The sequence below is a fragment of the Drosophila busckii genome, chromosome 3L (genome assembly GCF_011750605.1).
Source record: "Drosophila busckii strain San Diego stock center, stock number 13000-0081.31 chromosome 3L, ASM1175060v1, whole genome shotgun sequence".
In the NCBI taxonomy this organism is placed as follows: domain Eukaryota; kingdom Metazoa; phylum Arthropoda; class Insecta; order Diptera; family Drosophilidae; genus Drosophila; species Drosophila busckii.
The window spans coordinates 473,430-493,555 of record NC_046606.1 but is presented as its reverse complement, the minus strand read 5'-3'; the positions used below and the strand labels follow the sequence as shown (position 1 = coordinate 493,555).

At 39.1% G+C, this 20,126-nt stretch overlaps 5 protein-coding genes across 6 annotated transcripts; 1 reads left to right on the top strand and 4 right to left on the bottom strand.

Annotated features, from left to right (window-relative positions):
- Positions 1-50: 50 nt before the first annotated feature.
- LOC108599543 (cysteine and histidine-rich protein 1 homolog) lies at positions 51-5,145 on the bottom strand. Its single transcript, XM_017986427.1, has 7 exons — positions 4,535-5,145; positions 1,319-1,377; positions 1,065-1,179; positions 886-1,009; positions 400-830; positions 242-342; positions 51-174 (listed from the first exon to the last, which is right to left on the bottom strand). Exons 1-7 carry the CDS (start codon positions 4,871-4,873, stop codon positions 147-149), a joined length of 1,197 nt encoding a protein of 398 aa, XP_017841916.1. The 5' UTR covers positions 4,874-5,145; the 3' UTR covers positions 51-146.
- Positions 5,146-5,400: 255 nt separating this feature from the next.
- Positions 5,401-5,851, bottom strand: LOC108598950 (39S ribosomal protein L42, mitochondrial). Its single transcript, XM_017985721.1, has one exon. It carries the CDS (start codon positions 5,826-5,828, stop codon positions 5,445-5,447), a length of 384 nt encoding a protein of 127 aa, XP_017841210.1. The 5' UTR covers positions 5,829-5,851; the 3' UTR covers positions 5,401-5,444.
- A 47-nt stretch (positions 5,852-5,898) lies between these two features.
- LOC108598949 lies at positions 5,899-7,212 on the top strand. Of its 2 annotated transcripts, none has more exons than XM_017985718.1 (5): positions 5,899-6,072; positions 6,135-6,237; positions 6,305-6,633; positions 6,689-6,842; positions 6,899-7,212. In XM_017985718.1, exons 2-5 carry the CDS (start codon positions 6,141-6,143, stop codon positions 7,057-7,059), a joined length of 741 nt encoding a protein of 246 aa, XP_017841207.1. In that variant the 5' UTR covers positions 5,899-6,072; positions 6,135-6,140; the 3' UTR covers positions 7,060-7,212. The 2 variants fall into 2 exon arrangements, with proteins under 2 accessions (XP_017841207.1, XP_017841208.1); XM_017985719.1 differs by having other exon boundaries at positions 6,902-7,210.
- A 2,699-nt stretch (positions 7,213-9,911) lies between these two features.
- LOC108598597 (GPI ethanolamine phosphate transferase 1) lies at positions 9,912-12,836 on the bottom strand. The gene is made up of 2 exons (XM_017985291.2): positions 12,047-12,836; positions 9,912-11,662 (listed from the first exon to the last, which is right to left on the bottom strand). The coding sequence occupies exons 1-2, from the start codon at positions 12,807-12,809 to the stop codon at positions 9,912-9,914; spliced, it is 2,514 nt and encodes an 837-aa protein (XP_017840780.2). The 5' UTR covers positions 12,810-12,836.
- A 5,981-nt stretch (positions 12,837-18,817) lies between these two features.
- Positions 18,818-20,002, bottom strand: LOC108600053 (pyridoxal phosphate phosphatase). Its single transcript, XM_017987400.2, has 2 exons — positions 19,178-20,002; positions 18,818-19,121 (listed from the first exon to the last, which is right to left on the bottom strand). The coding sequence occupies exons 1-2, from the start codon at positions 19,948-19,950 to the stop codon at positions 18,929-18,931; spliced, it is 966 nt and encodes a 321-aa protein (XP_017842889.1). The 5' UTR covers positions 19,951-20,002; the 3' UTR covers positions 18,818-18,928.
- Positions 20,003-20,126: the final 124 nt, after the last annotated feature.

The following is a 20,126-nucleotide window of genomic DNA, read 5'->3' as shown; positions in this document are numbered from 1 at the left end:
TAGTTAGAAAATATATGTATATATATGTATTTTTTTTTTATATATATATTAGCTATGTCTAATTTTTTGCACATTTACGAGTTAGAAACAACAAACTTAAGCTAACTTTCAAAAATTCTGTACTATGCATAAATTTAACATAATTCTCACTTGTTTAGCAGAAACATGAGCAAACTGCAAAAGACGTAAAAAAAAATCATTAATAATACGTTAAGTTGTTTATATTGCTATCAAAACAAACCGAAAGTTGATGCCCTTATTGGCCAGCATACGATTGCATTCGCTGGAACTAGATCCATTGCCATCTGGCAATGGCAGCACATAGTAATCACTTTCAGTGCTCTGCAAAAAATAAACAATGAGTCATTTATATATTATTATTATTAGCAAAACGCTTACAGTTTCTGTGAATTCATGTTTGTATATTTGCGTAGTAACCTTCATATCAGAGAAGGGACCTTTCAGCGCAAAGAAATGTATGCTCATGGGTGTGCTGGTTTTGGTTTTCAATATCAGCTGATAGGTAATGGTGCGCTCGTTCGACTGGTGTGGATCACGTGCGCTGTTGTTAATGCGCGCCTTGACCACCCACTGCTGGTTGAAGGCCGAAAAGCGAGCCGTCTCATAGAACAGCTTGTGGACATACTCATCCGTGCGATAGGGTTTCATTTGTAAATCATTGAATATAATTTTCTCATAGCTCAGCAGATCAATCAAGGTGCTGAACATTTTCTTTTCCTCTTTGATTTTAAGGTCATGTGCTTCCAGCGCTGCCATCACCTCATAGCCCGACTTTTGCGGATGCAGACAATTGCGCTCATGTTCGGTAGCTGTGGGTTAAAAGGGGAATAACTTCTTGTTCGCTCGTGTGATTGTAGCACTTACTCTCATGATGCGGTCCACGCCAGAGGCAGCCAATGCGATGGTATTTGCATTTGGTGGGACGCTCCTGGCATTCGTGCTGCTCATGACGCTCCAGCGATTTATAGGGAAATTCTTTGTTACAGAACTAAAAGAGCAGCATTAAAATATTTAAGTTCGATAAGGTATTAAGAGTAGCTTACCTGGCATTCACTAGGCAGCTCCGAGGCTGCCTTCTCTACAGCCAGATTACGTGAAGCGGTGCTCTTTGAAATTTCCACGCGACAATTGGGGCAAGTAGCAATCTGATCACGCAGGCTATAGCATAAAAGAAGAGAAAAGTTACTTAAATTAGTAAATTTTCAGTTGCTTGTTGTCGAATGTTTTAAAATGTATTTGGTCAAATCACAGTAAATAATTTTTTAAGTCGTTTAATTTGCGCTTTTCAGTTTCATACCGTCCATCCGCCAGTAGATGGGTAAAGCAAGCTGCACACATCAGATGTCCCATTTGGCACTGCAAAGAGATCGAAGAAGAACGAGAAAAAGTCCATGTTTAGTTAAAGTTATCAAATTTACGATATGCAAATTGCAATGAAAGATTTGTTATATATAGCAACTAAATAAAATAAAATAGTTTCGATATAAAAATTAACCTGCAATTAAAGAAAAAAGAAGAGAAAATTTGCTATTAGTTTTAAATGCGTCATTTGATTTATCAATGAGAAGAGTTTGGTGGTGGGTATAACATGAGGATATTTGAGAGTGGTATGAGAAATGGAATTGCTGGAACTTTTGGTTGGGAAAGTGATTTTTATGGGAGCAGTGTGGTTGCCGCTTTAGTTCCTGTTTGAGTTTGAGATATATATTTTTTTATTATAAATAAAAACGCTTCTTTGTACTTGGTTTTATAGTTTTATGGTTTGCAGTCGCTGCAAAAATTTATTGTTCATCATTTTCTTCTTTTTTTGTTTTGTATTTCTTTGAAGTTTACATTTCAATTCAAATGGCTACTTAATTATTATTAATTAATTACATAGCTAAGGTGAGTTTTGTGTGCTTACAAAAAGTTTACGTTTTTCTTTTATAAAATTTACTTAACTAATTTTGTTTATAATAAGAGAAAGTTAAGAGTTAGTTTAAGTTAGTTAAAAGTTTATAAATGTGTTAAATAAACATACATAACTATTTTTTTATTATATTTTTTTTTTATTCAAAGCCAATTGTTGCAAATAAAAGTTGTGTTCAAAAAAGCAAAAGTTAATTATTTTCAAATTATAGACATGACTGTGTCAAAAGGTCAGGTCAGTGCTGCTGGTAGCCCCGCTGGCAATTTCCATTAGTTTAATAACTAAAAATGCGGGCGACGCGACATTTTGTCAATTATCTTTGCTGAAGCGTGATAAAAACGCATTTTTTGGGTTTGTTCTCTGCCTGCATTTGGTATCTTTTCTATTTACGGATTTAGACATGTGCGATATGCATGAACAACACTAATATATACAAACACATATATACACACACATAAATAAATATATGCCTATGTGTGCAGCTCAATATTCCAAAGATAAGCACACACGTCTTTTCTGTTTTCTTTGCTTAACACACATGCTTTACTCTCTCTCTCTCTCCTGCTTACTCTCTCCTACTTGCAAGTTGAATGAACTTGTTTTTTGTAGGATTTTACTATATCGTCTATAGCAATCGCTATTTTATGACCTACAATAACCAAAATGCAGCTGCGACAATTGTTTAACAAAGAAAAAGTCGACTTCTCCAAGAAGTTTAACTTGTTTTTATTTTTTTTCATTCGATTGTTTACATGCCATCTCGCTTTGGCCTGCAGACACAACAAACCCAGCTGTTGAGGCTCTTGTTGTTGTTATAGATAAGTAGCCTGCCGTTAAGAAAATGCATCAAAAGCAACCGAATAAGAACAGTAGGAAACAGAAACCAAAACTACACATACATACGCTAGATTTGACAGGTTTCAGGTAAAAAACAGGTAAAACGTGTTTTGGCTCTAAGATTAGAGACCCATAACAAAACTACTGCCCTTACACACACACATGCACTCATATTTACTAATATGCCAAACTCATGCCAAATCGTTGCCAATTAACTGCTAAGACAAAAACTAACAAAATGCGTAGTTTTTGCCTTGTGTTGATTTCTTTTACTCACACACACACGCGCACATACATACATAAGCTTGTATTTTGGCCCAGTAAACAGCTGACGCACTATGGGTGCGAGCGAGCACGCAATATACATATTGCTGTCGTTGCGAGCAAAAGCAAAACAATAACAGAGAGCGCGTAATGAGAGCGACCACTTGTATGTGTGTAAGTGTGTGTGTGTGTGTATGTATGTGGTGAGTTTATTTATTTTTTATGCATAACCAAAACTAAAGGTAACTAGTTAGTCATGGCTTTGAAACTTGAGTAAAAGTAGCATAAGTTTTCATCTTTATTAGCCTGTGCATTTGTATGTATGTATGCAGCTATGACGCAGTTAAAATTAAGTAGAGCTGTGTATGTGTGTGTGTGTGTGTGGGCAAAAGAGAGCGCGCTAGCTAATAAGCAGCACATGGAAAGATACGGAAAAAGAGTCAACAATAATAAAAAGCAATACGTTTGAAACACATTCTATTACGTAAAGTCTTTAATTGTTAATGAATTGCACAAATATATTTATGCATAGAAACAGAGCAAACATACAAACATATGCGATGTTTGTCTGTGTGTGTGTGTATGCATGAATGAAAGAGGAAACGACAGACAATTGGACGCAAGAATGTTTATATATTGTCTATATATGCGACGTTGCTTTGTTAGCATTTTGTAGGGGGTGTGGGGGGTAACAAATGACAACCGATTGCTGGCGCCGCTGTGGAGGTCGAGCGAGCTGAGCGCAGTCTAAAAATAGGCCACGAACAAAATTTCAATACATAACGGCTACCATTTCACCATATGCATGTTTCACACATGCATGCACACATATGTACATACGTTTATTAGTATTTATGCTGCTACTCTTCTTTGCAGCAACATAATTTAAAGTTATGACGCAATAGTGTATAAAACGCATTACAACAAATGTAAATGTAACTGCGCAAATAGTTCTTGGGGGAAGAGAAACGTTTGGAGAGAGCGAGAGCGAGAGCATAGAAATTGTAGCAGGGTTGCTTTTGCCTAAAACGCAATAAAATAAAACTGCAGCATTGGGCATAAATGCAATACACTCATAAGTGCAAGCGAGTGCGCTATATGTATGTATATAACCAGTAAAAATGATTGAAGGGTGGCACAGTGTGTGTGTGTGTGTTTGTATTTAGGTGTGGGGAATGGTGGGGGCTTGTCTATAGCTGCAAGTGACTCTCATTGTCAGTTTCAAGGCAAATAACTACAACAACACTAAGCAAATAAATACGATTTTATTTTTGTGTGCGCTCTCTTTCTCTCTCTCGCTCTCTTTGGCCAGCTGTGTGCGGGCGTTGTGGGGAGTGGCTGCTGGTTACAGCTGAGCTTTGTATACATTGCACCTAACACACAAGCACACACACACTTACTCCCACATTGCACATGTGTGTGTGTGTATGCGTGCAAATTTTGAAAAATAAAACCAAAACGTTCTGTTTTTTCTTCTTCTTCAGCATGTTGCAATTAACTCACCTGGTACATGGCCGTTTTGGGCAAATCCAAGCAGACGGCACAGCAGAGCGCCGTTGAAATACGATAGGCTAACTTCTCACTACCACATGCAGCTCCAGCTGAGCCAGCGCCACCTGACATAGAACTGGATGACGAGGAGGAGGAGGAAGCTGCATTTGGATCAAGCATTTGTTTTTTAGCTGGCGGTTCGCCGCTGCTTTGCGTATCTAATGGCACACCCACTGACGTGGAAGCCGATGAGGTGGATGCCTGCATTTGCATTTGCATATCGCCCAGCATAGGCAACGTGGACGAGGGTGGCTGTTGCACCGCCGAACTAGATGATTCTACAGTGGACATGTTTTTGCCGTTTTATCTCTCTACGCCCTCTATTTATGTTTTCTTGCCCTTTTGTCTAGTGTCAATATTTCCAATCGGGTATCCCAGTCTCTCTCTTTCTTTATTTCTTTCTTACACACACATATACACAGAGCACCAGCACTGCACTTTTTTGTAATTTTCTTTTCACACACTTTCTTTGCTGCCCACTCCCACTTTGCTCACAGAAAATCTTCCGCAACGCACATCCGCTCACTTCAAAAGTTACAGTTAAATTACAATTACAAATTTACAGTTCGTTTTCATTCGGTTTTTCGTTAGAGCAAGAGGTTTGATGTTCGAGTTCGACTCACGGGGAGAATCGGACGATTGCAAAACATATGAGCAACTATCGACTAGTCGATATGTGGCAACAGCTGACTTTGTTTTGATTTTTATTATATTTACTCATTTTTAAGTTTTAAATTAAAATACAACGAACGTTGTAAACTCAATAGTGCAATCGAAGCACATGCATACATTTGAACTGAATTCCAATTATTATTATTTTGTAACATTTATTTATATAGCGCACTTATGTAATACAACAAATTTACAAGTACGGCCGGTCCATGGGTGTCTTCTTGGCCTTTTTGTCGCGCGCACGTGGGAACCAACGGTGCTTTGTTGTGTGCGTTAGCTTCATCAATTCCTGACGTGCCACCTCTGGATGCTTGTTCTTAAATGCACTCATGGCAGAGTCCAGCGCCGCTTCTTTTATCACTTGGGAACTTTGTTTCTCAGCGAATACCGGCAGTGGCTTTGTGTGCTCATATGGAAACGGAGTCTCCGGGTGCCAGGCGACGATGGTTTTTCCATCCTTTGTTACCGCTACGCTCTCCACAAGGCTTTTGCCGCCCACTGCATTCTTGTTTATGGCATTTTTAATTAAATTTGTGGAAAATAAACGGCAGGCGTTATACAAACGTGCAGACATTTTTACAAAACTATCGACCAACCGCCACAATTTCGATACAATTATTGAACAGCTGTTTAAGAAATAAGCATAAACAAAAGCGCACACAATTTTAATTTGATGACAATTTGCAATGAAAAAAAAACAATAAGGAATAAGAAATGCAAAAGGAACATGTATTAATGCAAGATTAAAGTAGAGGGCAACAGGAACAAGCGAGTAATATAAAAGCGTAACAGCAAAGATTGACAAGCGCAAGCGGAGCGTAAGTTTTGTGTTTTTATTTGCCACAAATGTAAATAACTTTATAGAAAACATTGATTCCAGCTAAACATGAGCACCAGAGCTAAAAAGAAACAAAAACCAAGCATCACTGACTTTGATTATGATCCGCTAGTGCTTGATGAAAATGTTGCTGTAAAAAACGAAGGTAAGGGCGTAGGCAGCGGCTTGTGTTAAAATAATTGATTACTCTTTTATTATAATGTATACCACAGATGTTCCAGAGTTGGTGCCAGCATCGGATTTGGAAGATGAATTCCTGGGCCTAGTTGATAGCCAAAAGTTGGTAGAGGACCAGCAGAGTATGCAAAGATTATTTCATATGGACATGGGTATGAATGATCAGCACAAGATTTCCGAGCGTCTAAGCAGCTTGGAGCGCAAAGTTGAATTTCTTTTAAATGTTAATACAAAGATATTGACACGTGTGGATAAAATATGCGAGCATTTAAGGCCACTGCCGCCACAAAATGAATTTCCCATTAAATGCATGGAGGAGTTGGAAGAGATTGATGTGAAGGTGTCCAATAATCCAGAGCGTTATGTAGGTTTAAAGTTTTATATTGTTTTAAAACATTAACAAACATTTCATACTGTAGGCACAACTATTTCAAAGTCTGCTTAATCCTTTGGGCATAAGTAAACATTTAGGACGCATCTTTGACAAGAGTTTGTTAATGCAAATGAATTATGGCGGATTTTGCTCAAAGACTGCGCTAAGCGACTATGTTAACCTGAATGCAGCGTTGTTTGGTAAGTAATAACTTAATAATTTTTATGTGTTGGTATATGTTCATATATACTTTAAGCAGAATCTCAAAAAAAGGAGGGCTATACTTTCGATGACTATAAGAAGGAAGTGCGCTTGGCCTTTCAAAAAACTAAAAACCGCGTCTATAAGGCCAAATGTGATGCAAAGACAAAAATGCGTTTAAGAGAGGAAAAAAGCATTAATAAAAGTTTGCCCTAAATTAAAACTAGCTTTAAACACTTAGAATTAGTTATAGACTTTAGATTACGCATAAATTGCGGCAATTTGTCAAGCAGTCAATTGAGTTAGGGTTGAATAAAGCTGTTATAAGCATATTGCAACAAATTTGCTGTCAGAGATACTTGAAGCTTGTCACAACACTTGACTTGTCTGGCTTTGCTTAATAATTTTTGAAGTGCTATAAAATTAACTTTGAGTAAACAAAGTGTATTAGCTTGTCTAGCACTCAAGTCTATCAGCTTGTCTAACAAACTCAGCTTGTTATTAAATTTACATACTCATCAGCCACACTAGGCTGAGCTTTAATAAGCTGCCTTTTGTTGTGTGTTAAGAGCCATAAAAGTCGCAGGCAAATAGACAAATAGAGTTGCGTATACGTACGGTTATCGCTCATACGTTGGCCAAGGCATTTATTATACAAAACAAAGGCCTTGCGGCTAAAACTATCTAAGCCTAACGCCCCCTTTTGCTGTGGCTCTTTCCCATGTGTGTGAATGTGTGCGTTTGGCCATAAAAGTCGCACGCCTGACTTCAAATTGTCTGCCATTTGTTTCTGCTCCGATAATGTCTCAATAAAATCTGTAAGGCTATATATACACACATAGGTGTGCAAGTGTGTGTGTGTGTGTGTTATTACCTTGACGCTTGCTACTTACAATAGCTATATCATTGTATATATTGTTAGCCCTTTTTTTGTATGGCTACTATTTTGTAATTACCGTAAGTTGTTAAAATTTATGGCCAGCGATATCTTTTCTATGCCAGCGAGCTTTAATTAAATACTTTTCCTTATGCATTTATGATTACAAAAAGCTTTTGGCTTTAATTGGTTGCCTTTGATGTTTGTTTTAGTTTTGTTGTCCCACTACATTTATCAGTGTTAACTGTAAATTTCGTTCCTTTGGCTGTTGGGGCGGACCTCACCTTTTTGCTTTGGTTTACTTTGTTTCTTTTGCTTGGGCTGCCTTGTCATAAATTAAGTTTTAATTGCCCAACGCTTTGCAACTAATGATAAAGCTGGCAAAAAATACAAAATGCCGCACTATATTATTTAATTAATTGTTTACATCATAAACATAATTGCCAAGCACAAGCTGCAAGCAAAAAAATAATTGCTTTCAATGTCCTAACGTATACTTAATATTGTGGCCCATAACTTAAGCTGCAGCTCTCAAGTTTAAGTTAATCAATTTATGGCTAACCCAAGTAAACAATTTTATAACAAAAGGCTGCCGTCGTCTGTATTTTCAATTTGCACAAAGGGCTTGTGACTCACATTTTTTTATACGCCGCCCTAAGCTTACATTCAAATCCGTGGGCATATACTACTTACGCTTTGAGGCTTTTCTACACTCCTTATGCGCAATTGTATGTGTGAAAATTGCAAATTAAATTCCCATAGGCAGTCTGCAGTTTAAAGCATAAGGCACAGTGGTGCAAAAGCTATTGGAAAATGCGCTTTAAATATTTTTTAAAACTAAAGACATAAGCTTTGATTGTTGATTGATGTTGACATGAAAAATGCATAAAAAATGTGTAAAATTTGAAAACTTTTATATTTTTGAAGCACTGTACGCAGTTGTTATATTATAAATTTATATGCATGTCGTATTTATAATATTTATTTAAATATCTTATACATTTGGCTGCAATGTGCTTACTTTATTTATTTGCCTTTGGTCTCGTTTTCTCTTGGCGCTTGTCGGTTCAATTTGAATGCCTTTCCCTTCTAATTTCCTTTATCGAATTTACGATTTCTTGGCCATGTCATCAACTCTGTCCCACACACATATTTCTACCATATTGTTTTGTTTTTAGGGGGTCTTTGGTATCTGTGTCTGTGTCTTCTGCTTTTGTTGTTATTGTTTGCTTCAACATTATCGAAAATAATTTTGCACAGTGGGCGCGTCGATTTGGTTGTTGTTATCTTTCTTTTCTTTTGCGTTTTTTTGAGGGGTTCGTCTTGACAAATTACGGCACATAAAATACACCGCATAAATCTATAGTTCAAGCAAGACAAATGCTTAACTATTTGCTGAGAATACAAGCAGAGCTTATAGATAGAACAAACGCTTGGCATAGCTCTTAATGTTTAAACAAATCAATAGCAAAATAAATTTTATATATTTGGCTTTAGTTTTCTGTTTTTTGGCCTGCACTTTGCTAGTGAACGCCTAACCTTTGCTGGCCTTGGCATTGCCCACGCACTTGTGACATTTGCAGCAAGCTTGCCACCAACTATTCGCACATAACTGTTTAGGTTTATACTTTCTATGTATGTGTGTGTCTGTGTCTGTGTCTTTGGCGCAAACAAGACAACAAGCTTTAGTTTCGTTGCCAAAAGTTTTTTTTTTCGTCGCATGGCAAAACTTGAATTGCAGCTTTAGCATTTACAACGACAGTAACAATAACAATAACAACTAAAAGAGCAAAAGCAACTAAGTATAAGTATTGCATGCTTACTGGGGCACGCATGTAAAATGCTCTAAGTATAACTATTGCATACTTTCTTGGGCTCACGTGCGTCTTGTGTGTTGCAAGCAAACGTTGCATACTATATTATGTGGTGGCAAGTGCTTAAATCTCAGCTTGGTTACAGTTACATAAATAGCTTATAGTTATGGCTTTTAATAGACTAAATCAATGCTGAAGCAAAGCTTTTACTAGTAATAAATTGCAGTTAAATAAATTCTATTTGAGTGATTTTGATTTCACTTCTAATTGCTCTAATAATTATTTAAATATTTATTGCAATTGAATTAAAACTTATTTATATCTTAATGAACAATATTCCTTTAAAACTCAGTTGGCTCTGACAGTTGAACCTGATCTCATTTGCCACTATTCCGTTTTGTTTGCTCAACTTGCAGCAGCAGCAGCTTGGCGATGTGATACAAAGCCAGAAGTATTACTGTAGTCAACTCTGCCATAACAAATTGCGTTACGGAAATGCCCACTTGCAGCCAAGAGCCCGTATTGCGGATTAAATATAGAAAATTGAGCGCCATGATGTCGCACATAAGCAGCAGCCAAAGAAAAACGTGACGGGCGTGCAGTTGATACGGCGAATGGGCATACAAAGTGCAGGCATTAAGCAGCAGCGGCAGCAGAATTTTAAATACAGCAAGCAGTCTATTGTAGGCGCCATTGTCGCATAGATAAAAGTGCATTAAATGCGGTGCAACATTGCGAGCTTCTGTGCTGAGATCGGTTAGAGCGAGAAAGCTAAAGTAGCTGTAGAGTAGTAGGGCCAAGGCAAGACTGAGAGCATTTTGGGTGCGCTTTGCTTTTAAGGTAAGGCGAAGCTCACAATTGAGCAGGTGAATGAAGATTAGTTCGTGGCTGCTGCAAAGCAGCGCATAAAGCACCAAAAGGTTGTAGCTAAGCTGCTCAAGTGTAGTTTTGTTAAACAAGATGTTAAGCAGACTATAAGCCAGATATAGCCAGCTGACGAGTTTGCATAGCAAAGGTATTTGCCAATCTAGTTGCTGCAGCAAAGCGCAGCTGGCAGCTATAAGCAGCATGAGAGTGTTGCACAAATGTTGATGCCAAGTGTAGAAGAAACGGCGGCCATATGCGCGCAGCAATAAAGTTGCAATACCGAAGAGATATACATAATGCTGCGCTTGCTCGAAATCAAACTCCGCTGGCACTGGCCACATAGACAAAGCAAAAAGTATTAAGAGCCAAGTTAGCGCAGCAATGTGACAAAGATTGCCAAGAATATTGAGACAGTTGCTGGTAATAGTAAAGATTAAAAAACATATAGGCAAAGCACGGCGCTTGTAAAAACTCAGCACGAGCAGCTCAAGGCAGCAGACTGTCAACAAAAGTTGCAGCAACATGTTGACATTGAAAGATGTTGCTAACGCTTGTTGCTGACTTGCTAGCAACCAAAGCAGCAGCGGCAGCAGCAGCGCATAGAAAGCAACGCTTAAAGGCAATTGCTGTGCTATGGCAAAACTTATTGCAAGCACTGTTGCTAGCATTATAATAGCATTTCTTAGTGTTACTAATTTGCAGCTAGCAGGCTTGACTAGCAGCAAGCCATGGACGTAGTGCAGCCAGCCTAAGAACGCAAGTGTTGTGCCTAACAGCAGCGGCTTGTTGTAGTAAATCTGATAGTAATTAATGCCGTTTTGCGTTAATTGCATTAATGCTGCGCTTTGCTCATAGCTGAGCGCTGCCTGCCGCTGCTTAAACTGCTCCACATTCGCTTGGGTTAGCCATTTAAATTGCGGCATGTAAGCTGCCAATGCGCCGCGTTGCTGTTGCGCCAGCAACTTTTCATATTGTGCCAGCAGCTGCATTGCATTGCCTTGTGCTGCCAAAGCCTCAAACTGCTCGCTGGTGTTTAGATAGCCATGGGGCAGCATGCCCAAATTATTCACTGGCGTTGGCAAGCCCAGCAGCGCCGACATTAAAGGCGTTAGCTGCAACTGCTGCAGCTCCGGCTGTGGCCATTCGGTGCCAGCATTATCAGCCACAAAGCTCTTGTTGGCGGCCACTCCATGCGCTATGCCAGCGCCCCATAGCATAAAAGGCACTTCAAGCTCATGGGCTGTGCCATCGCCATGTGAACCTATTGAAAAAAAATGAAATCCAGCATTATTACATAATTATTATTGCAGACAGTAAATGCTCGATAATTGGAATTACATTACTAGAATTAAAGCAGAGCATTGACAGGGGAGGAGGGAATTTAATACATTTTATGCTTTTATCGCATAAAAACTGAAGAGTTTAATAGCAATAAATATTTATATATATATGTATAGCGAATTTTAGCAGCCACTGTATATTAAATTAAAGTAAACACTAGAATTTATTTTAATAGAAAGAATTCTATGAGCTTTGGTTTAAGAGAAGTAATGATGATGCCCAATGCTACTTTTAAACTTATTTTCTAGCAAGTTCTAATTTATTCATAACTAGCTTGCATTTACTGTATAATTTGAATACCCACCTGAATCTTTCATGCCATGATCTGAGCACATTACATATGCAGTGCGTTTATCTGGAAACGCTGCTTCAAATTGCTGATAAATATTCCAAATGCCCTTTTCAGTTAATTGCAAATTCAGCAGAAACTTCTTTGAGTTTGGCTCATAGACATGTCCAGCCTCATCCAAGCTCATCAAGTGTAGAAAAAATACCAAACGCTTGAGCTTACGCAACTTTAGTTGCTTGAGCTGTAGAAATTTTTGCACACGCCCAAATACCCAACTATCGAAAATGGTGGTGGGAGTGTCGTCGCCAATCGCTGGCTCATAAGCATCGAAATACATAGCAGCATTGTGCTTGTTATGTTGCTGAAAGATTTGCAATATATAGTCCACACCCCAGGCGTAAAAGCGCGCGCTATGATTGAAGACTGTATCGAAATTGTTAAAGATTCCCAGGCGCTCATGCAGCACAGGCGCATAGAGTCCAGCTGTCAAGGCTATGTGTCCAGGACGTGATTCTGTAGGCTCACCTATGCGTAGCACGCCCACAACGCCTTGCTTCAGAAATATTTCACGCAAATGCGGCACATAGTTGCAATTCTTAGAGAAAAATGATTCAGCGCGCAATCCATCGGTTACAATAAATACCAGGCGATCAGCAGGTGGCTGCACATGGATTGGCGGCTGTGGCTGCAGTCCTTCTAAAACTGTATTTTGAAAATAGATTACGTAGATGGCGCCCAGCAGCAGCAGATGAAACAGCAAGGCATAAATTAGCCACATGCCGTTAAAAATATAAATTTTATAATAATAAATCTGACAAATTTATGCTTGAAGTTTCACAAAAATTTGAGCTATCTTAGATTATGACTAATATGTTAACAAAAGTTTAATACAAGACTTGCTTTGCAGCCTAATAAGCGTTCAGACTGCAATATACACTTTGTGGCATAAACTGAATCATCCTTGAAGTATGCTTCAAAATATATTAAAATACTCAGTCCACACCCATTTGAGCCCACACAATAGTTTGTGCTCAACTGCATGTGTGTGTGTGTGTGTGTGAGTTTTAAGCACATACTTAGCCACAAGTACAATTCAAGCATATGCTTTGTGTTCTGCTTAAGTAAGTTACTTGAGAGAGATAGCAAAGAGCGAAAGAGAGAGCGCTAAAAATAGCAGCGAGAGTTATGTAAATATGCGTACATTGTTAAATGTTATTTATGCAAAAGTTACTTGACTTTGTAAGCAGATACAACGCATTGCAAGCCAGAAAAAAAATGAATATATATATGTATATATGCCGACGCAGCTGGCGTCGCATGAAATCTAAGCTAAGCTGATTTAGTTAAGCGCAACGCGGCGGCGGCGGCAGCGACGGCGGCAGCGACGGCGGCTCTCTTTACACTCAATGAAAGTTGCCAAAGTGGCAAACAGCAATAATAAAAGCAACAAGAGTGGTGTCAATGATTTGCTTGTCCAGCTCACAAGACTGGGCTAATGGATGTGGCTAAAAACGGCGGCGGGCAGGCAACAAGGATGTGACTTAAGTCAATTTGAGTTTTGCTCATTTCCGCAAAAGCTCAAAGAGGCTGTGGGACGATACTATTATTAGACCTAGTGCGACAAAAATGCAAAAAGTTTAATAATTTGCTTAAGAAATAAATCTAATATAGTAAAGTTGACTAAGTTGCGATTTAGCTGGTCTCATGCTGTCGGCTGTGACTGTTGCTACTTTGGCAACTTTTGTGTTATACAAGCTGCTGGTCAAAGTGGCAAGTTCATAGCGCGAGGGGTGTAGGGGGGTGGGGTGCCTCAAGTAGGCGGCGCGTGTTGCCGCTTAAAAGTTTTTGGCATACAGCTGTTCGGCATTTTTGCTGTGGCCTTGACTAATTGCCATATAATGACAGTCCTGACAATTTGACAAGTGTTTGGGGCTTTAAGTTGCAGTTGAATTATTACTAGTACACAAATGCTCAATCAATTTTTAAATTGCATTTAAGCCGAACAATGCAATCACATTTACCAGCACACACACACACAGAAACATAACAAATGCCAGATAATGGCGTCATCAGCAGCAGCAGCAGCAACACAAATAGCAGCAACAGCAACAGCAGCAGCAGCAATTGCAGACAATGCAGCTATAAAATAACTGAGAAATTGAGCATGAATTCATATAAAAACAATTGTAATTGAAATTGAAGCAAAAAAGAACAGTCGACTGATAGAAAATGATCTGAAATCAATGTACTTTATAGATTTCGGCAACAAAAGCTATACTTATTTAATTCTATTGAATCTATTGTTGAGACAATAAGCTTATTGGCTTAACAGTGTTAGCTTCGAATGCATTGCAATTTGTATAGACTGTATAACAGATTGTCATAAAGCACTGACGTCATTGATGAGGAAATTTGCATAGAGCAATGCCAACTGATTGCCACAGCTTCAGCTGGATCTCTGCTAAATTGAGTTGTGCACAAAGCATATATTTTATATATTCATTTTGTTGTAAATGTCATAAGCACTTTAAGCCAGACTAACAGCTTTTTAGAACTTTTTATTTTAGCTACATTTTTATTCAATAAATATGCTTTTTTGATATGGGTTATATTTTGGTTGCTTAAAATATATTCATAATTATTATTGGCAGTTTGCGGCTCTATATTATCTCTTTTCCCAAAAATAAAGCGGCTTACGAGAGTCCTGCTGTGACCCTTTTGTGTGACTTCATGATAACGGTATGCTTGATTTTTGTCAAAAAGCAGTTTGCAAACAATAAAAAAAAGCAAACAGTGGGAGGTTTGCTATAGTTGTCGCGTTTTTATAAAAATAGCAACAATAGCCTTAGGCATACCGATTTTTTTTTAGTAACTAAGCTGCACAAATAAAATTTGTTTATGTGCGTGCACATAAAAAATGATTTAAAGCCGCCGAAAAAAAACACGCAGACAACAATAGACTGAAATTTAAGTGCCAAGTTTTGTTTGCAAGTTTAAAGAAGTTTTTTTGCCAGCACATTAAGAATTAAAGTTGAGCGCACAAGCGCTTGAAAGCATGCCAAAAGGACAACAACAAACAAGTCAACACACATACATATATACACATGTCTGCTTATTGTCACACATGCACACATGCACACACATGTGTATTCAACACCCCTTTGCTGGAATTTTCAACGCCTGCAGCTTTCATTAGTTCAATGCCAATGTTGTGTTTTGTGTCTTGGAGCTACGTTTGGTCCTTTAACTGCTGCCGTTGACATCAGCGCTGTCTGTCCTACTTATTATTATCCTTTAGCCTGCTACCTGTTGGGGGCCAGCTGCAGTTGCTTACACGCTGTGCTGCAATGCAAATTAAAATTGTTGAGTCAACTGCAAATCGTGGGTGGAGTTTAGGCATCAGCAGCTGTGTTTAAATTTCTGCTTAAGTTACACAAATATTTCGTACTTTGCCAGCGAATTAATTTGTTCAAATCAAAGATATGCAAGCTAAAAGCGAGGCCAACAAGCTCTTAGCCGACTACAATATACTCTAAGCCATGTATATGCGTTAAAAGTAACAGAAGGACACAAATTTAAAAAGCTAAAAGCGCTGCTTTCAAATTTTCCATCTCAACTTAGTCACGTATATTGACCGACCGCCACTAATCAACAGATGATCAATGAGCAGATATTACCAAGCGGCTTAAACGTTTACTTTGCTGTTTTTAGCTCTGTATAAAAGCGTATAAGCTGTCGGCCATTATAACCGTTTAGGCCAAGTTTGTTAACACTGCTGGTCGTTCTTTTTTTCTTTCTTCTTTTAGCATGCAAAACTTTCTTAATTACTTGCCTCAATGGTCAGCTGTCGTGGTGGCTGCTGTTAGCTATTTAGTGGGGGGGGTGGTGCAGGGGTGTGTGTGGTTGCTGGGCTTAAAGAACTTTTGATCGCCATGGCATGGATTTTCCAATTGTGCTGTGTAATTGAGCAAGCTGTCTAAATGGATTTTTACAAATTAACTGTTCAATGGCCTGTATGTTTGTTAATTGCCAAATGTAATTTGCTTAATTATAATTTGGCCAGCGACAACTTATTGCGTTGTCGTTAAGTCTAATAATAGAAGCAGCAAAAAAAAAATAAAAAGCTAAAAATCAAGCAAAGAAATTTTAAATTAAAAATAGCGATAGCTTGAAGCGCATCTCACGCATATTGAGCGACCGCCACAAATGAACAGACGATCATTGAGCGCTAGTTATCGAATATTGCTATCGAGCAGCGTGTGAAAACTAATTTAAGCTGCGCAAGTGTAACTTTTGTGTAAGAATCTGTTTAAAATAAGTGCAAAGTGAGTGAAAATGTTTATATAAAGTAACCGTGACCACTTGGCAGCAATAATTCTGCTATTTCGACAAAGGCGCTGCGACTAAGGTACGTACTAAGCTTAAGGCACCCTTGAGACTTCTTTAACCTGCTGTTCACTCCTGCTGAGTTGTTTATTAGAAAAGAAACCTGCGCAAGTATTTTCTACTTACGTCAAACGAATTGCTTTCCTACGTCTCAACTTATGTGCTAGACATATGATAATTAAATTATATAGCAAGTGTTAACAGGACTAATGCAGCATGACAAGCTGTAAATAAACTTATTCAATATAGCAGAATATGACGTATGTATGTGTGTGTGTGTGTGTTTGTGCTTGTGTGCGGACGCAGCTGTTAGTCTGTTTTGTTGCAACCGAAGCCACATAAAATATCTACAGATTTTCATGGTTTTCCATGGCTGACCAAAAGTTTGGCCTGTGCTTAAAGTGCTTTTAATTTATGGCCGCAATTAAGTGTTAAAGTGCATTAGACAGTGTGTGGCACATGCTGTTGCCTCTGGCTGCAAGTTGGAAATAAATTGTTATTGTTTTTGTTGGCAAGCAACTTGAGAGTTTAACTTAAATATTTAGACACAAACTGCTTGCTAGCTTTAATTTGTTTTCTAATTAACTTAAGTGCCTATGTGCTAAGCAAAAAAGAAACAACAACAAAAACAATATTCTACAAGTTGTGGCATGCCACAGCCCACACACACAAAATGTGCCACAATGAGACTATATGGGCCGCCGCCTCGAGAGCTAAACTCGGCAGCGCACATATACAAAAGCGCTTAAGGCAAAGTTCAAAAGGCAGTTTAAGCCATAAAACAACAGACAGTTTGTACAACAGACAAAGACAGCAGTTGCATATAAAAGTAGTATAATATATTTATCATTAAGCTGAGCATTAACTGTACTTGCTAATAAATCAGCATTTAAATTGTGCTGCTCTTTTTATAGACTGGCATTTAAAAAAAGAGCAAAGGGTAAACTAAAGAGCGAAAAGCCAGTGTGACCTTCTCAAGTGCAAGTCGATCATAATTGCCATTTTCGAGTTTACTTTAATTACAAGCTGCACATTGCTGGCCACAGATTTGAGTTTGAATTTAAGTTATAAGTTCTTAAATTACAAAATACGCGCTGCACCTTTTGCTTTGCCTGCATGGTCTGGCCTTGCGTCCTTGGGTCCTTCTGGTAACAATATATAGCTGGGGAATAAACATATTTTTCTGCAAACACTTTGGCAATAATGATGATGATGTTGATGATGATGATGATGGTGCTGGGAGAGCTGGCAAAAGTATAGTAATTCAATATGCTGGCGCATACATGCGTAATACATTTGAGTATAACTTGCGCTACTTGTTGACACTTGATCATTAATTATAATTGCGCGTGGCTTTTCGAACAATACACAACTAACATATATATGAGAGTAGCTACTATCTATACTTGGCCATAAGTATAGAAATTTATAAAGAAAACTGCTTGGACTTAATTGATTAATATGTAATGGGCGCCTGTTGTGTGGCGCACAATTTGCTTTATTAAACAGCAAGCGAAAAAACTGGGACGACATTGCGTATACGCTATTTGCGGCGCGTGCTGCTGATTAGATACAGTTATCGCTAACCTACATTTTCGTATTTTTTTTTTTTGGGCAACTTGGCTCGCGTTTGAGCACTTAACGTATTTGTTTGTGGCTCAAATAAAATGAAACTAGCAGCAAAAAAAGCAAAAAGCTGCAGCCAGCGCATTTGGCGCGCCTGTAAATCAATGCGCAGACTGTGGCAACCACCCACCCACTCACGCCCACCTTCTACTGTCGGCACACGCTTTGCTTGTGGCTAAAATGATTTATGATATGCAGCGGCAGTTTGTTTGGCACGGATACGCATGTAAATGGCAACAGCAGCAACTGCAAACAAAAGCAAATACGCACACATGCACACAAAGAGTCTTACACACACACACACAGATGTATTATGTGGCGACCTCAAACCGGTTGCACTCATTGCACCAAAGCGGAAATGATGGCTTTAAGTTTTTTGGTTTGCTCAGCGTTATAAATTATCATGATTGACATAGCTCGCGCTCTTTCGCTCACACTCGCTCTCTTTCGCACTCTCGCAGCGTGCGTGCTGGCATCTTTTTTAATTATACAATACGAGCATGGCAATATTTAATTAAAGCGTAAAGTGTTGAGCATACATAAAGGCCGCCCTCAAAATGTGCAATGTATGTTTGCTTAGCTGTAGTACAAGTTATAGTTAGAATAGGGGAAAGTTCAGTAGGGTGGCTCAATTAGATGCGAAATAAACGTTTCAATGCAGAAATGTTTCAGTTTATTTACTATTGACATTAAGGCTCTAAATTCAAATATATATCAAAATGTTGGGAAAAATGAAAAGTTCTCATATCAAATAATGATTAATAAGATAAAGTGTAATAGATAATTTAACTGCTTAATGCCTGCTATAATTATTCAGACACTCTGGCAATAAATAATTTTATTTTCAACAAAATATATGAACAAATTAAGAGTTGGAAGCGCTCGTTAGCCATTGCGCGAAGGTAAAAACTTGAGCAAATCGCCGAGCGAGGGCAAATAAAGATTTGGCACGCGCTGATACATCAAAGGATGCGCCGACTGCTCCGCCAGCTTGACATCAGCCAAGCTGCTGACGCCAGTGCCAACCATAAGAGTTTGAAAGCCGCAATTGTAGCCAAATTGTATATCCGTATAAAGACTGTTAAAGATAAGTTTGGTAAGAGGGGGAGGGGCGCATTTTAAAATGTAACTCACGTGTCGCCTATCATGAGTGTGCGTTCCGGCTTGATGACGCCATTGCGAATGAGATGCGAGCACATGTACGGATTGGGCTTGCCGCAGGTGAAGGGTTTGCGTTTGACGACAGCCTGAATGCTGGAGACCATGACATCCGCGTCTGGGACATGTCGCTCGGCGCTGATGGGAAAGCTGCGATCACGATTGGTGGCCAGAAACAGCACCGAAGGATCCATTAGATAGCTGCAAGCTTTGGCCAACTTGCGTGTGCTGAAATGCTTGTCCACGCCCACAACAACAGCGCCCACATTTGGCTCCATATGCATCGCCTTGACATGCTCTTGCATATTGCCGGACAACATGGGCTCTGTGTCCAGCGGCAAGGCTTTAATGCCCGCTGCCAGCAGCTCCTCCGCTATGCCCTGCTCGCCTACAATGTAGACTTTACGCTGAAATTTACGCTCCTGCAGATAACGCGCCATGGTAGCGGCCGATGATATCATGCCATCCTCGCTGATGAGCAGTCCCATTTGCCTGGCCCGCTGGCATAATTCGCGGCGCGATGTGGCCGAGTGATTGCTGCAAACGAACGCGTTTTTGCCCATGGCGCGTATGGCATTGAATGTTTGTGGTGCACCCTTGATGGCCTCCTGGCGATTCCACAGCACCCCATCGCCATCAAAGAGGACCGTGTCGAATGTTTTGAGCCACTGGCTCACTGCAAACTTGTTCAGCGCCAGCAACTGGCAAGTGCCGCGCTGCAGCGCATTGCTGCCAATTGCAATGTTCATTGTTGAATTAATTTTCAGCCAAAGTTTGTGTTTAAGCCTTTGAGCAAGCGCCTGCTTTGTTTTGTTGTTGACAGACTGCGCACTGATTAGCTAAATATATTTTCCACTTTAGCTGCTGCTGCTGCTGCTGCGACATTAAGTTAATTATATATAAATTAGCTTTCGCCTCAGCATTA

Coding starts and splice junctions, on each gene's coding strand:
- LOC108599543 (XM_017986427.1), bottom strand. CDS start 4,873: ATGTCCACTGTAGAATCATCTAGTTCGGCGGTGCAACAGCCACCCTCG. Junction 831..885: donor GCGTGGACCGCATCATGAGA/GTAAGTGCTACA, acceptor TTTAACCCACAG/CTACCGAACATGAGCGCAAT. Junction 343..399: donor AACATGAATTCACAGAAACT/GTAAGCGTTTTG, acceptor TATTTTTTGCAG/AGCACTGAAAGTGATTACTA.
- LOC108598950 (XM_017985721.1), bottom strand. CDS start 5,828: ATGTCTGCACGTTTGTATAACGCCTGCCGTTTATTTTCCACAAATTTA.
- LOC108598949 (XM_017985718.1), top strand. CDS start 6,141: ATGAGCACCAGAGCTAAAAAGAAACAAAAACCAAGCATCACTGACTTT. Junction 6,634..6,688: donor CCAATAATCCAGAGCGTTAT/GTAGGTTTAAAG, acceptor TTCATACTGTAG/GCACAACTATTTCAAAGTCT. Junction 6,843..6,898: donor CCTGAATGCAGCGTTGTTTG/GTAAGTAATAAC, acceptor ATATACTTTAAG/CAGAATCTCAAAAAAAGGAG.
- LOC108598597 (XM_017985291.2), bottom strand. CDS start 12,809: ATGTGGCTAATTTATGCCTTGCTGTTTCATCTGCTGCTGCTGGGCGCC. Junction 11,663..12,046: donor TCATGGCATGAAAGATTCAG/GTGGGTATTCAA, acceptor TTTTTTCAATAG/GTTCACATGGCGATGGCACA.
- LOC108600053 (XM_017987400.2), bottom strand. CDS start 19,950: ATGAACATTGCAATTGGCAGCAATGCGCTGCAGCGCGGCACTTGCCAG. Junction 19,122..19,177: donor ACACTCATGATAGGCGACAC/GTGAGTTACATT, acceptor TATCTTTAACAG/TCTTTATACGGATATACAAT.